General features: G+C 39.2%; 1 protein-coding gene across 7 annotated transcripts in view; it reads right to left on the reverse strand.

Moving 5' to 3' along the window:
* The window catches only part of raph1a (Ras association (RalGDS/AF-6) and pleckstrin homology domains 1a), a 91,303-nt gene that overhangs the window by 11,846 nt on the left and 62,248 nt on the right, over positions 1 to 17,209 (reverse strand). For all 7 annotated transcript variants that reach the window (XM_036568331.1, XM_036568348.1, XM_036568306.1 and 4 more), the window contains 3 exons: positions 11,325 to 11,402; positions 3,522 to 3,681; positions 348 to 469 (listed from right to left, as the gene is read on the reverse strand). In XM_036568331.1, the coding sequence (XP_036424224.1) occupies positions 348 to 469; positions 3,522 to 3,681; positions 11,325 to 11,402 (360 nt within the window). The remainder of the gene's footprint in view (positions 1 to 347; positions 470 to 3,521; positions 3,682 to 11,324; positions 11,403 to 17,209) is intronic.

A 17,209-nucleotide genomic window follows, 5' to 3' on the forward strand; every position in this document is an offset into this window, starting at 1 on the left:
GACATGAAACATAACATGGTGATCTTTGCTGTTGTATTGATGTGGAAACTAGCAACTTTCTGGAAGTTTGCAGACATAAGCAATGAGTTTCGTATACCATTCTGTAAGCCCTAAAAATCAAAAGCAGATATTGTAGGGCTTTCTTATGGACTGGACCGTTTCAACAATAAGTATAAATGAACTCCTAATTAATCAAACACAATGCACAACACCACATGTGGCTTTGACTGCTCTACCACCCATCTTGAAAGAAACTCTAAGAGAAACACTGAATAGAGTGAGCTCACTGCACACACACTACATTTACAGACACTGTAGGACTCATCCGGAGTGCTGAAACCACACACCTGTGGATTCTTGAATAGAGCATATTTTTCAATGCGCTCAATGAACATCAGTCTGTTGGTGCTGTCCCTGGTCCAGTTCAGCAGGTTCTCCACCAGGTTCTCGTGGTCTTCAAAAATCCGCTCTGGAGTAAGACAGAAACACACGATTAGAAGAGGAGATTCAGGACAAGAGCAGCATGATACAAACATGGATGCTATCTACAAATCTACAACAATGAGCAAATGTTTGTGAAGTAAATATAAATCATACACAATGATGTTCTCCAGTGGCATCTCAAAGTGCTTTACACAGGAATATAAGTAAAATTGGAAACAGGAGAAAATGAGCCATACTAGTCCAGGCTTATGCTAGCCTACACAAAGTTTGTAACCCAGATTTAAAAAACTATTGAGCTTGCATTCATAATATTGTTTGGAATGCTGTTCCAGAGTTTCAGAGCTGTTTAAGAAAATGACCTTCCTCCAACTGAGCTATGAGTGATGAGTTTGCAGCAAGCCTGCCTCAGCTGAGTGAAGTGGTTTGGATGAGTTATGAACTTCAAGTTATAACACTTAAGGTTAGTTTAAAGTATCTTAAGCAAGATCTTGTAGTCAATGCAGAACACAAGAAGCCAGTGCAAACTAAATAAGACCAGAGTAATATGCTCAAAAATGTTCTTTTTCTAGTAAACACAGAGGTTTCTGCATTCTGAACTCAATGAATCCTATTTAGAGGGACTGGTACCTCCCAGACACAATACTATCTGCTCTCTTCCTGCTCCCATCACACCTAAAGCAGGCAAATCAGCACTTCACACTACATTCACCAGGGCAACGTGTTCTTAAACACAAAACTTGAACTTTCCCAGCATCAAAGGCTAAAGGCAAAAAGACATTCTGATGCTGAAAACAGGGAGGTGCTGCACTATGTGTAGCAATCGATGTCTAAGGCCGCATGCAGGCCTGTTAATGGGACACACTCTCACACACAGGAGCTCCCACAGCCTGTTAGAGAAAGTGACAGTGACATTTATCTGAATTACTGTAAGCACTGCTGGCACTCTGTTCTCCTCTCAGGCTGCAACGCACGGCTCCCAACTTACTCACCAACCACTTACACAACTCCTTCCCCAACTACACACACACACACGCCCTCTCCTTAGCGACAGTTCAAACTCTCATCAACTGAATCACAGCTGAAATCCCAGATAGAGCCTATGTGGTAATCGATTTTGATAACTTACATAATAAACTATGACCCACTTGACCAATTCAGTGAGAGTGGAGCTAAAGAAACTGTGTCTGAAAGCAAAAGCCTACTGAGGCAGCAAAGAGATAACTAATTCACCGGAAAACCAATGGCCAAATAATCCTCATAGGTGGTGATGACACAATACCTTGATATGAGACCATGCTTTGGTAAAGCTGCTGACCAAATGAATTGAAAATGGAAATGGTAAAATCCCTAATCTGAGAGATTACTGCCGTCAATCCATTAGGTGATTAAAAACCCTTGAGGAATTAACAATCCTTTACACTCCTGATCCTAATACTGGGATTAAACTCTATTCCGTCACTTCATGGGACTCCTGCCAGAGAAAGTGACGTTTCACCTGAACACACAAAGCAAAAAACCTACAATCACACTTACCTAGCTGGAAGAAACAAGTCTAAGCTCGTCAGGACAGAGACTGACTGCTCGTGGACGTCACAACAGCCACATGGGACGGGGCTTATTTTTTAAGACTCAAAAATTTTCACCAGGACAAATAAAGAACAAAAAATAATTATATCAGACTTATGTCAATAACCATGCCCCTTTGCACAAGGAAGTTCACCACAGGTCTAGTTTGTAGATGTATACCCTTAGCCCCACACTAAACCTAAACATCACCAAATATTGAGTATCCCTTAATCACATTTCCTCCTTGTCCTGCTCCGTAGTCTTTCCCTACACCAATAAGCCTGAGTGAGTGTGTGCAGCAGAAGCCCTGGAGATGTAGGTTAGGGTCACACGCATGATCGCGCCAGACCTACATACACAGAGCAGAGCACAGGCTGAACAGAGCCCAGCACACAGCCAGGCACCCCACTGCACTGTGACTAACAGTCCAGTCATCAGAGACGGACAGAGAGAGGCAGCAAGACAGAGAGACTCACAAACAGGAAGACAGACAGATAAAGAGAGAGACAGAAAAATGGACAGACAGAGAGACAAAAAGACAGAGAGAGAGAGAAAAAGAGAGAGAGAGAGAGAGAGAGAGACAGACAGACAGACAGACAGACAGACAGACAGACAGACAGACAGACAGAGAGGCAGACAGAGAGGCAGACTGAAAGCCAGATGGACAGACAGATAATGAAAGAGAGAAATAGATGAGAATGACAGACAGATAAATAATGTGAGAGAACAAGAGATGGAAAGAAAAACACACAGATGGACAGACAGAAAGACATAGACAGGCACAGAGACAGACAGAAAGACAAGAGAGGGACAGAAAGACAAGTAGACAGCGGGACAGGCAAACAGAGAGACGGACTGAGATATAGACAGCGGGACATACAGACACAGAGTCAGGCCGGAAGAGAGACATACAGAGATGAAGAGAGAGACAAACAGAGACACGAACAGGGATGAACAGAGACAGCCAGAGAGACCGACACAGAAAGACAGACACATTCAGACAGACAGACAAAAACTGAAAAATGAAAGAGAGAGACAGAGTGTGACATACAAAGACTTAGAGACTATCATTAATCATTAGCCTGTTCTTTGAACTCATTAATAGATTCAGTGCATGTATTTAGAGATTCAGTAAATCATTTCCTCAGAAGTCTTAACTTTACATGACTTCATTCTCTGCAGCACACTTGAATATTTATGTGCTGCCCTATCATAGTAGCTTTGGCCTCAAATGATCTCCTGTTTCCTGTTGATACTTAACTATTCCATCAAATGGAAAAGCATAATTCATCTCCCTCGATTCATACTGCCCCTCCCCCAACATCTATGATTGCACTGGCTAATCCTATTGGCATTTCAGAAATGCGCTCAGTCTCTACGCTAATCTGCAACAGATCAAACTGGACCAACACAAGGTTTCTGAAGAATATGGAAAATTAAAAAGCACAAAATGAGTGAGGGCTAAACCAGCTTGTATGTGGGAGTAGGGGGTGTTCTCCTCAGCCACTCACCCATTTGTAGCTCACTGATGATCTCCACCAGAGACCAGTCCAAGCTGTAGCCACAGTGGGATTTGTCCAGGAGACTGTCCAGGACTTGACGCACCGTCTGCCTCTCGTCCACCATCATGGTTTTGGAGCTCTCGTCAGAAAGATGCACCCGGATCACCAGCTGACCAGGAAGAAACAACAGATTGCTGAGATGTCATACATGTAAAATGTATTAATGAGGGCCATACAGGAAATACTACTTAGTGCTGGGCAACTTCAGTATACTGTACTGGTGCAACATCATGATACAGATTTTCCGAATCAGCAGTACAAATAAGTAATGAGCCAAAACTTTGTCCCATAAAATAGTGCCATCCTTGTATCCAAGCAGTCTGTTTGTAGTTTTTAAGTTCTAATGTATCCAGGTCCTCACAGTTAACTGCAATGTAATTTGTTGGGTGCTTTAAATTGTTTCAGGAAGAATGCAAAATACGTCAGAAAAAAACTTGAACAGTGAATTTTCTTTCTGGAAATGTGGTTTGCGTCTGGTTAATCTTTATAGTACCATAAAAGATTCCCTTTGGTGTTTTTTTGAAGAGGAGAAAAAAGGACATTCAAATCACAACAAGCAACATCAGATTTGCAAGACATTCTTTCAGCACAGTGCTTCTCCTGTTTTTGTAGGTGAATCATTATGTATTACACATAATGACACCAATTTCAGGTTACATTCAGTGGATAAAACTAAACGTCAACACTGGCACAATTGATCTTTCAAAGTAAGCCAAGGACAAAACTTGCCATTATCACCCCCACTTTAGTCTATATACAACAGCACAGTGAACGGTGAGATGATTTGGGCCAATTTTCACTAATGTGTTAACCAAACACCTTCATCTCTCATCAGAGGGTCTCAAATGCTGACTTCTGTTTTGGCACTGACTTTATGACATTTCAGCAAATGATCTGGTCTAGTGAACACATTTTGGGCATCCCTTCATCTCAACCAAGCAGGGACAAAGCCTCAGTGACAGACAAAAGCTCCAAAATCCACTTTACTCAAAGATGAAATAAAATAAACCAGCTCCTCTCAGACACACACAGATGTATCAGAAATAACAAGGCCCAGCACCAGCCTATGAGCTCACAGTTCAACCAATCATCTCTCTCTCTTTCATACACACACACACATACACACACTGACAATCTGACCTACTTTCATTGCCACACGGATGGTCAAAGGCTTGCTATCCAATCCAGCAGACAACCCAAGCAAACACAACACACACACACACACACACACATATACACACACACACACACACACACATACACACAAACAATTGATACAATACATAAAAGGAGAGAATGCATTATGCATACACATATACACCTCCATTCAGCTCATTAGACTGTGCAACATACACACACATTCAAATCTCTACCAACAACCTCATTGGCTTTTTCATTAAGAGACACTATCAGAGTGTAATGAACTTCAGTGCTGTGAATAAAAGGCCAGACTGTTTCTCTGTGCATAAAAAAAACCCTTAGAGTACAATTTGTTGCTGAACACCTGTTGTACTGGTCGTCACTCACAATTCTGATATTTGAACCACTATCTGTTTAGGAAAGCTATAGGTGAATGTACAGTATAAGAAAGACCAATTATGTGATTATGTCGCTACTGGCAGATCTATGCTATCAGTACTGGACAAATATTAAGACTTGATTTCAAATACATTTTTTTCTGCCTTTTATTCCATTTTAACTGCATCTGTAACCTCATTTCTGCTTCCTCTCTGTTATTCTAATCTGGTGGATTTAGTCCCAATTTCTACATTTTATAAATGTTAAGGTATCCACCTTGATCTGTATCAGTATTGGCAGATATGAACATGAAAAATATTAAATATTGGCATTGGCTCATAGTTCCTATATTGATGAATCTCTGCGACAGTATATTAGAGCTGCACGGTATGGACAGAAAATGAAATGTTTGATGAAGATGTTGGATATTGTAGTGACAATATGAGAAGTAATAAGTTCTGATTAAAATAGTGTGTCCTGGACTTGGTACAGACAAGCACAAACTCTATTTTTTTCGTTTTTTCTGTGTGACTAAACAGATGCAAATTGCAAAAAAAACACAAAATGACACCGTTCACTACTGTACAAAGTGCAAATACATAATGAAATACTAACAGACATCACAATTTCTCACAAGCACAGTTTCGCTGCATTATAAAGCATTCAATGAACAGCTTTTTCTATAAATGCATTCAAAAATGATAAAGTATATATTTAATTTCTTAAAAGCCTCTTGATGGTGATGCAGGACTGTTGTACCAGTAGCCATTATTGTTCACATTCTTGGAGTGAAAGTGGTCATCATGTTTTAATGTATTTGTATAGACTAGTGCTTAAGGACAAAGTAGTATTTGAGATGTGCTTTGTGACTGACTTTATATCAGAGTGGTTAAGTCACTGTACGCAGCAGGGTCCACCTATTTCCGTTCATATAATGATAACAATAAGAATATGATGAATCATGCAGCCTTAGAATGTTTTCTTTTCTCACCTCTCACTTCTTCTCACTTCTTTCTTCTCCTGAACCAGGAGAAAAAGTGTGCACTGTCCATCTCTCTCAGTCTCACACATACTCACACATACTCACACTCACACACCTCCCTGCCCAACTGTGGTTCAGTGGAAGACTTCACTAAGTGTGCGTGACAATGTGCCAGGCTGATCCTCTCTACATGACCACCTAAATTAAAATAAGACACAGCTGTCTCAACACATACACACACATTCATCTACTAGAACATTCACTGTTCAAAAATCTTTGTATCTGCAGTCAGTCTCATTATGATCTGCACCTACAACATAATTAGACCTTTCATCAGTCTGTACTCTTGAAAATATGCCAAGGTGCCAAGTAGAGTTTACTAGAGACGGCATAGAAGAACCACTTTTGGTTCCCTAAACAATCTTTCATTGTATAGTTCATTAAATTAATTAAATTTAAACCACTGTACTCAAATGTTCTTTAGGTAATGAAACAGTGGTTCTTCAGTGGAGTCACTCCAATAAACTTTGGCACCTTTATTTTCAAGAGTATGTCTTCTACTCTGTCTGGCCTCAGCAACACTTAGACTTTCCTCCATTTTCCTCTGCATCACAGTCTTTAATTACCTTTCTTAGACTTTCAGAATCAGTCGCTTTGTACTTAAATATACGCAAGATATGCAAATAATAGGTTCAAATTAAAGAGGAATTCCACCCATTTTTATAAAATAAAATTAAATCATTAAGGGCACAATTTCTATTTGTTTGTTTAGTTTAACACATTGGAAAAAAAAAAGAAGATAAAATCTCCATTTATGTTTTACCTTTTCCAGTATGTTAAATTCAGAAAATAAATAGTAATTGTGCATTAAAATATCAAGTGTCTTCTCTACAGAGGATGTGTTAACTTGTTTTTACTTAGAAAATCATGTATAATTTGAACAGGGGTGCCCAAACTTTTGTATACAACCAGTATGCGAAATACCCCCTGGCATTCATGGGGTCCCATGTAGCCTGGCCACTCCATGAACTCCGTCTGCGCTGATGCTAGTCTAATGGCAACAAAATGTTTGGTTTACAGTTCTTCTTTTGGAAATGCTCTTTTCTAGTGCCACATTATATGAGGTCTTGCACATCTCCCTGGTATCTGGTTTGAGAAATGAGTAACAATTCACTCTTTTCACCAACTGTTCGCAAGTTTTCACATTTACAAATATGCTACGGCATCCCTGATTTCCCAGGGAAAAAAATCCCCTAACATAGATACATTATGGAGCAGCTGAGTGAACCAATTGACGCAGAGCAATGCTGCATCTCCATTTAGGTAAGAATACCAAAGACAGAAGCCACCGAATTTTGGGTGAAGCAACTAAACAATGACCTTTCCCTAAATTTGTATTTGAGTGTCTATTGTCTATATTAACGGACAGCACAGCATCATAAGTATATTTTCAAGGACCCCTGGAACTTCAAATTTTGAGACATTCAGGAGGCCCAAGAGATTAATTAGGGACCCCCTGTATTTTGCACCTTGCATACCATTTTTTACATGGCATAATGGCACCAAAAAATGTTTTTTTTTTTTTTCCAGATTTACCACTACTTTACTCTTATCAATATTATAAATAATACCTCGGAACACACATACAGGTCTACTGGTTGTTTAGATAATAAATAAAACTGAGATGTTTGGATATATATTTGGATATAATATATCTGCAATTTCTCACTCATGTAAATACATAGTCCATAGGTTATTTTTTATAATAGTTAATGAATACTTTATAATAGCTATTGAATAATAAAAAGCTAAAGTTAATAACTGAGTAAGCCTGGATATTAGGGGTTAAACTGATGTCAAGCCAATAAACACTAGTAAAGTACTATAAAAACAATTCAGGTGCTTAAAGTTAAGAAAATAATAACACAATTAATTATTAATGTCAATAATGTTTGAGGCATTTTTCTAGTTTAACCATCTGTTTAGTTCAGGCTAAAGCCCAGCCTTTCACGCACTGCATGTTGATATGATATGAGGCTATGAGAATGTGTAATTGTAGTCCTCTGGTTTTAATATAGTTTTTAAATTACTTTCAAAGCAGTACAGACTCGGTAGAGCTTGGGGAAGAACTACTGATAAATTAATGAGCTGCAAACAAACAAAAGCAATAGCAAAGTGGAAAGATACGGATCCCCTCAAGAGCCTCCACTGTGACAGGAATCCATGAGCTGTATCAGAGCTGGAGGGTAACTGCAGCTTTTGTTAGTTTGCTGTACACAGTAATGGAAGAGTTGAACCACTGACTGTATTGACTGTATATTCAGTTGAATTGAATTCAGAACCACCAGCCAACCGTGTTTGCACACTGTGGAATTAGACCTCTGCATTTAACCCATCCGTGCAGTGAAACACCCACATACATGCACACTAGTGAACACAGTGCAGTGAGCCCGGGTATATATATATATATATATATATATATATATATATATATATATATATATATATATATATATATATATATATATATATATATATATATGTATGACATGTATGACATATATGATCTATAAGCTCACTTGCAGCCACTGTTGCTCTCACTGGACATCAGTGATAAAAACTAGAAACTGCATTCACACTAAGAAAATTATATAATCTTCATGTTTAGGTTAATGTGAACCCAGCATTCACACGATGAAAAAAATGTTACTGAATTATTGAAAGTAATGAATACGCTCTGATGAAGCTCATTTAGTCCACTCACATAGCTATTACAATACTATAAACAGGAAAAATCTTTCATTAGGGTCAATTTTAAGCTAATACGACAAATGTGATTAATCACAATCAACTGCACCAAAATATTGTGATTAACCATGATTAAATATCTGAATTAATGCTGGAATGAAACTATGATCAAACATGCAAGGTTAGCCCCAGTCAGCACTCAGGTTTCAGAGGCAGATTAGGACAGGCTAGTAGCAGACTTTCTTCGAGTACTGTTTGAGGTCAGCATGCACGTGTCCCTTCTGCGGTCTCTAAGGGCCCCGCGGAACGGCCAGCGGTAATCCTAACACTCTCTGCATGCCTGCATTCATATCCAGCTTAAGTGGACTTTAAAAGCTGTTTTAGACCAGTTTCCCTCCGAGGGAGATTTCAGGGCTCGTGGAGATTCGCAGAGCTGCAGAGCTCAGTGTGTGTGTTCTGTAACATTGACCTGACCCAGAACACTCACTGCATCTGGTCAACTGACCCACACACACTCAGCAAATGAACACGGCAAGTAAATATGTGCAAACCCACAGACGCACAGAAACGGGTTTAATCTCTTCCATGTGTTGGAATGGTCAACTTGCTCAAGTTGACTGCATAAACATAGCCCTGTTTTTAGTCACGCAGCATTAGTTTGTGCTTACACTGAACATTTTAAGTTAGACAATATGAGCTGGAACAAATTGACACGGTATATAAGGACGCCCAAAATGCACAGCATGTCATAGTCCGTGTTCTTCGCAGTGCTGCGTGAGACTGTGCTGAAGAATCATAAGCATTCCCCTGCTGCGTTTGATTCAGCCTGTTAATGTGATGCGTACTGCAATGACCTATTTCTGCTTTCCTCATGCTGCAACTGTGCAAGAGGCAAAAAAAGTATAATACATTACAACAGCAGAGAACCTGACAGTAACGGATGTTACATAGCTGGGTCATGCTACAGAAACGTCCACTTTTCTACCTATCCATAAGTGTCACTGGTGTTACCAACCCTCATTGGTGTTACACATAAGAAAGGTAACACCAGTGACATTTTTGATGAAAAATGCATTTTACAAAATGTCTGCTACAGAGCATCAAACCACATGTTGTCAATCATGGAATATTGACTAAAATATGTAATTTGATCCATTTGTATTCTACTTTTTTCACAGTTACCTAAGAATAAAGTCGGTCATATCAGTGACTTCAACTTAAAGCTTCATATGAAATCATGAGCTAAATGAGAAAATTTCTGATAACTGAAAAGACACACTGGACTTATGTGCTTTTCCTCATAGATCTTCAGAAAACAGGTAAAAGGAAGTCAAGTGATGTCATCAGTTTGATTTTTATTTCAAAATAAGAGATTTTTTGTTATGTGACTCGACACGACTCCTGGGGACCACAGCTTTCATAGTCATGTATAGATTATTGTAGTTAAAGTTGCAGGAAAACATGTTTTTTTTTCTTCAAAATAAGGCACTCGCCCTTTACGCATGACAGTGCGGACGAGCACTTCTGTGGTGCTTATAATTCTAGATAATTGATTTAAAAACCAGTATTGCTAAATTGATGGCTGAAGAAGGTGCAATTGATAAAATAACATTGTTTTATTTTAAAATATAAATAAATTGTAACCCTAACATGTTTTTTTAAGTGTAATATATCTGTAAATGCTAGGGACACAAAAATGGATGTTTCTGTAGAATCATCCAGCTATATCACAGTGGCAATATGTGCAATGTGTGCAAGTGTGCACTTCAAAGGCAAGAAGTTTTCATCTGTTAACACTGTTTGCAGTTTATGCTCATATCAAAACCTTGTTACTCCATTTTTTTTACTCCATTTGACAACACAAGCTGCCCTTGACATACATGGACCAACAAAAATGATCCAAAATGACTTGTTACATTAGCGTATATTAAGGTTTGAAAAGTTTATGCTACACAGATTTATGCTACACAGATTTTAAACTGGCTATTTAATGGCCAATCAAATGTTCCAAATATAAGTATTTGATTAATATTAAATAAATGAGTTTGATGTAGCATGTAAACACTGTTGAAGATTCAAAGCATGCTGCTCTCTATTTAGTTCATACAGTCTATATATGGAAACTAACCTGCAAATCATCTTGTTTTGAGTTCATTGTTTTTGTGATGTCACAAAAAACAGCACATTTACATATATCTACCTATTCAGTTTGCAGCAGTTTAGCTGTACCAATTCATAATGAAGTTATAAGGACTGTTTCAGTCTGGACTACTTTTTAAGTGAGGCAGAATGCAGACCAGCCAATCAGAGCACAACTCATTTACACATATTAGTCTTAAAGGCAAAGCAACAAAATAGCCTGTTTAATTCTAGGGATAAATAGAGCTTGAAAAGGTCCTGTAGAAGTGAATTTTGACTGTTTTCAGTACATAAAAACACAAAATGAAAGAAAATGCAGTACACTGGCCTTTTAAACTCCAGTTAAAGTTGATGAGAACTCTCACCTTTTTAACCTGTGCCTCCTTTATCTTCTCCAGGGCCACGCGGATCTTCTCAGCTTTAAGCTTGGCAGCCTGCTCCTCCTACACATAAACACAAACACACACATTCACATATAGCTAATGAAACTGCATCACAATAACTGTTAGATTGTCCTGAAGTTCTCCTCTCTCACTTACGCCAGCCCCACATTACTACTGTACCTGACTTCTCCAGCAAGAAGCCATTGTGACTACAGGTTCAACAAGGCAGGTAGTGTCTCCGATGTGTCAGATCCGAAAAATGACATTAAAGGCTAAAAGAACAGGCAGTATTAAGAAGAAATGTGGATTGGTAAACATTGTTGGCCAATCTCCTCATATATGGCTGGTAAAAATCCTTTGGATTTGCATCTGGAGCTCCTCGACCAAATGCAGATTTTCCTCAGCAGATTACAGCAAGCTGCTTTTATAATGCATCTTCATCTCTAGAGTTCCAGATGCATCAGCAGAAAGCAAGGAATTCCTCTTGAAGATACAGCCGTCCCCAGCGGAATAAGAACCTTCCACATAGCCCACCCTCAGCCCAGTAGAGTAGCCATCAAGATGAGGAAAGGGCCAGGCACAAGAACGAGCTGATGCTAGTCTTAAGTCATCGGATTCTTTAGGATGGTTGTTTCTGTATGTCGCTAATGCTCAGCCAGGCACACAGTCAGAGGAGGGGAAATCCTCAGCACACTGAGAGCAACAACAACACACAGAGCCACGACCGGCACAGGAGGGGGGGGGGCGTGCCAGACCGACCTTACTAGTCTACTCCTCTCTCTCTCTTGCTCTCTCTCTCTCTCTCATCCATACACATAAAGCTGTAGGCCCGCCCCTTTTCTGTCAGGCACACTTACCGACTGAGTCCATTTCATTTTCTCTCAGTGACACAATCTAAAGCCTTCCCCTTGCTGTGTGTGCACGTGTGTGTGCGTACGTGTGTGTGTTTCCTTATGACAGTGACAGCTGTGGAGCAGGCTTGGGAAATGAGCCGAATCAAAGTGCATTATCCTTTCTGTCCTACAGTGCACAGGGGTGGCCATCTCATCAGGACAGTCAAACACAGGAGGAAAGACCACCCTCTACTTATGGAGAGGAATTAAATACAGCCATGCCTTCATTACATTTCAAAGCATTTTAATTTTTAAATGCAAATCGTCATGTACTGTTTCATTTTTCACTTTGTTTTTCATATTTTCTGCACATCACTATGGAAAAGTAAAGTCATGTGTGCATTGCATTTCACGTTTTTCCACTGTAGTGACCGCTTTTCAATTTGGTACGAATTCTTCTCCATACTACTACGGTCAATCAGCTCAATCTCAATCTGGACTAACACACACACACACACACACACACACACACACACACACACACACACACACACACACACTCATCATCTCCACCTCAAAACCAGACGCTCCTCAGTTTAACTAAAAAAATGGCAAATGAGGGGATTAAACCAAAGCCTCTTAGTAGCACCCCAACTGCAATAATAAAATCTGCCCTCCGCGCTATCGCTAATACACTGACCCACTCTGAGAACTAGCCTAAGTGTTCGTAAATCGAGGCAGAAGTAAACAGTGATGGGATTTCACCAACATTAATTCAGATTTAAGCAAGGATTACAAGTGATCACACCACTTATCAATTTAATAACAGACACTCTGACCATTACAGCATTGGACATATTGCTGATAAAGCCAAGCTTCTTTATTATTACAAGAAAATGTCTTACTGGTCTCTGTTCAACAGTGACCTACATTACTTCACCACTAAAAAGCTGCTGTTCTTGCTAAGTAATGAAAGGCAAGTCCTTTTCTAGTGATATTCTCTCGGCCATGCATTTGCTCTGGTATATATAATGCAGGTCTCTGGGTCAAACTGAGCATTCATTCTACCACTGGGGAGCTAAACAGGGTACGAATGCTGATAAACACATCAAGTGAATTCTGAACTCCCCCTATCACATGGGCTTAAGAAATACGCTAAATGATTCCTCATCTATATGGGGTGGACAATATGACGACACTTTGTTGTGATGAAAGTATATTGTGGATACCATTAGTACTTGTACATGAACCAGCTACATGTTTCACTGCAACAAGAACACAATTAGTCCTGTTTAGCTACATTTACTTTAGCGCAGTATGTGAAACGCTAAACAAACATCATTACAATCAACGGTACTTACAGTTTTGATAGTATCTTTTTAATTTGACACTATTTTTTTGTTACTTACAACTTATTGAACCTCAGACAAGTAAATGTCATCGCACAGACATGCATTATGTATCAGTAAAATGTCTTTACGTAGTGTGATAGTTCATTTTCACCATATCGTCCATCCCTAGATCCAGATATTCTCATTTTACAAATAAGGACTGATCTGAATTGAGATCAAGCAGTGCAGTCTGATTACATCCTCAGTGAATTAAAAAAAAAAACACGCACCAATCTCCTCATCACAGCAAACGGAAATAAGCTGATAATTGGACCAACACGCCAACAGCTGCTGCCCTAAAACCGCATCATAAACCAGGAGGAAAGCACTCAAAAGGGATGCACTGATCAATTAGCTGATTAAAATGATGATTAAATACTTCGATTCGCCCTCTTGCTGTGACAGCACACATTCGTACTGGCAAGTGCATGTTGGGCTAAGCATGCAGGGTGGCTGTGCTGGGCCAAGCTCCTGAGAGGAGTCCTCCTGAGCAGGTGTTGAGCCTGTGGGCATAGATGGGAAAGGCCAGAGATATCACACACTCTGACAAAAGAGGAAAACCAGGAGATGAAGGACAAGTTACATGGAACTAAAACACAAAAGGAACAGACAAAGAGACTAAAGAAACAGTTTGTTGTGTACCTAAGTATCAGTTAGCACACAAGCTAACTAGCTTAATTTATAGACAACAGTTGCATTTAAATCGCAACGTGGGTAACTAAAATCACAAATCAAGTATTTTTTTCCCCAATCATTCAGTCCTAGCACTGACACCATGAACTAGTATGTCAGACGGATGTCACCAGTCAGTGCGTCTCAGTGTGAAAGTGTACTGATTGTATTAGTTATTGAGTAATCAGATGATTATTTAAACAAATAAAAATGGACTTAACAATGATGAACCACCTATAGCCTTTCAAAGACCCCAGAATACTGTAAAAAAAGATTAACACCATGCACTAAGGGTGTCCAATCGTATCTTCAAAGGGCTGATGTGGCTGCAGGCTTTCATTCCAACAAAGCAGAAGCACCTGGTCAACTGCCTAAAGACTGAGACCAACTGATTTAAATATGTGAAATCAGGTGTTTGAAACTGTACTGCTTGTCTGAAATTGTACAGTACAGGTAGATTGTAAGATGAAAACACTACAGGTGCATATAAATGGATGTGTCTGAAAATAAGCATTATCATCATACAAAGTTCAAAATCACTGCTAATTCATTAAGAAGGTAAGTTTTAATTCATTATTATATCTTTAAATTGATTAATCGAGTTTAATCGAGGAAACGTGACAGGCCTAAAGAGAGCTGTGAAATAAAGAAAAGGAAGGGGCAAAGTAAGGAAGAAGGAAATCGAAACCTTTTTGCTTAGCATGTCTCGCATACTCCAAAATTCAGAGTATAGTGAAATATGAGATCTTAGATCTATGATCCACGACACAGCTGGGGATTAAACATTATCAGCAACCAATGAACTATGAAAGGCATGTGGATTTCTCTGCTGGAGGGCTGCACTGACAGCAGCAGCAAAGCTGGTGACTCCCTGTGTGTGTGTGTGTGTGTGTGTGTTTGTGTGTGTGTGTGTGTGTGTGTGTGTGTGTGTGTGTGTGTGATGTACAGGGAAGGTGATGGAGTTCCACTCCAGTCTAAAGAGGATTAAGGGAGCTGAGCCTGCACTCTTACTCTGAACTCCAGCATTCACTCTGCTGACCACACCCGCTAAAGAGTAGCTAATGCCAAACACAACAGACCACACCAAATCAACAAACAACCACACCTATCCCACATACCAGCCCACTCAACTTTTAGGACAAATTCAGGAGGAAGAAAACTTTAAATAACAAATGCCAAGAAAATACATAGGCTTTTTTAACTCCAATCCAGCAACTGTATGTTAAGCTACTTCCAGAGACACGGTACAAAGGTACTGACTACGACTTAACGATTAATTGTTTTTATATCAAAATTACATTTTGAAAGAATGTGATTTTCAAATGACAAGAGCTGCAATTTTAATAACATCTTACATTATTCAACATTGTCTTATTAAGTTGGGACATTTAACCTTATAAGAGAGCTTGTGAACTGGCAGTCTGGTACACAACATTCAGCATTCAAACAATAATTTAAAAATGGAGCTTAATTTATAGAAAACAGCTGTATTTAAATCACAACATTTGGTAACACAAATTAGACATTTCTTCCAAATCATTCAGCTCTAGCACTGACACCATGAACCAGCACATTAGACAGATATCACCAGATGTACACACATCTCAGCGTGAGAGTACATTTAATAGATATATCGAGTCTGTGTATCAAGCCAACTAGATTGATCCAAGATAGGGCTGTTGTCCTATAGACCATCAATCCTTGCAAACTAATTTGCAAAAGTAATTTGAATCAATTTGGCTTCCATTGTTAGCACTTTCCATATGCCGCTTTTAGAGACAAGTGTCTGCAAGATGAAAAAACTGTTAAAGAATAAATGAAATGAGATGAAGTTCATTAGAACACAAACAGCAAAACTGGCCCAACATCAGCAGTCCTGTCCTGTTCCGGGAAGACTGCAGGTGTGCAAAGTCAGCGAACTTCAGCATGATGATGGTTAAGCATGACCCTGCTTGCTCTCAGTCTCATTATAGTAATAGGCTGAGTGCTGCACCTCTGTGACCCCTCAGACTGCTTTATCTCACTCCTGTTCCCACAAGCACACCACACATCTCTGATCAGTGGAGCACAATTACAGTAGCTAACAACAGAAACAATTCACATATATTTACACACACAAGTGTTACATTTCCATCCCATGAGAGGTTAAAGGCTCAGAAATAAAATACTTGAAGAAGACTCTGCTACTGTGTAAAACAGCCCTCCTGTAAGAGATGATACGTCTGACAGTAAGAAGGCTGGTGTTCCTCTGATGAAACCTGATCCACTCCACAATTCCGTCTGTTGTTCACCCACATAGAGACACTGCCTGTGAGACCCGCATACCACCTGCCTGCTGGAGCTATTAGAGCTGGGGATGTTCCCCCTCTAAAGAACAGCTACATATATGTCTGTAGGGAGTACTGCTAACATTGATACAATCTTTGTATTAACCAATTCACAAATGTGAAATAAGAACTGAAGCTGATTTAATGACAAGCAGCAATATGATACCAACAAAACAACTAAACCTACAAGACAAAATGTCGTTAAATATAAGTACAGATGGTTGTTTTCTTTTAATGTAAATTAAAACAACAATTTTAGCCCATGTCATTTTGAACCATGTTGCTTTTTCAAATAATTAATGTTAAAAAACAGTACATGCATATACATACACAGTTGTATGAAAAAGTTTGGGCACCCCACTCAAAAAACAAGTTATGACATCCTCTACAGAAAATACACGTCTATGTTATGTATGTACTATTGTTTAATTTTTTTTTCCCAATAGAAATTGTGCAGCAAAAGTTGCAGAAAAATGTCATATTTAAGTGTGTTCCCTGTAGAAGATGGGTTAAACTTTAGAAGGGGTGTTATACTTCTGCATATGAAAGTGCATACACATATACATGTGCATGAATACACTCAAATTCCACAGCACAGATTAACACAGATTAACACTGAAATCTGTTTTTCATGAGCTGCATTT

Source organism: Colossoma macropomum, unplaced genomic scaffold (assembly GCF_904425465.1).
Source record: "Colossoma macropomum unplaced genomic scaffold, Colossoma_macropomum, whole genome shotgun sequence".
NCBI classification, from domain to species: Eukaryota; Metazoa; Chordata; class Actinopteri; order Characiformes; family Serrasalmidae; genus Colossoma; species Colossoma macropomum.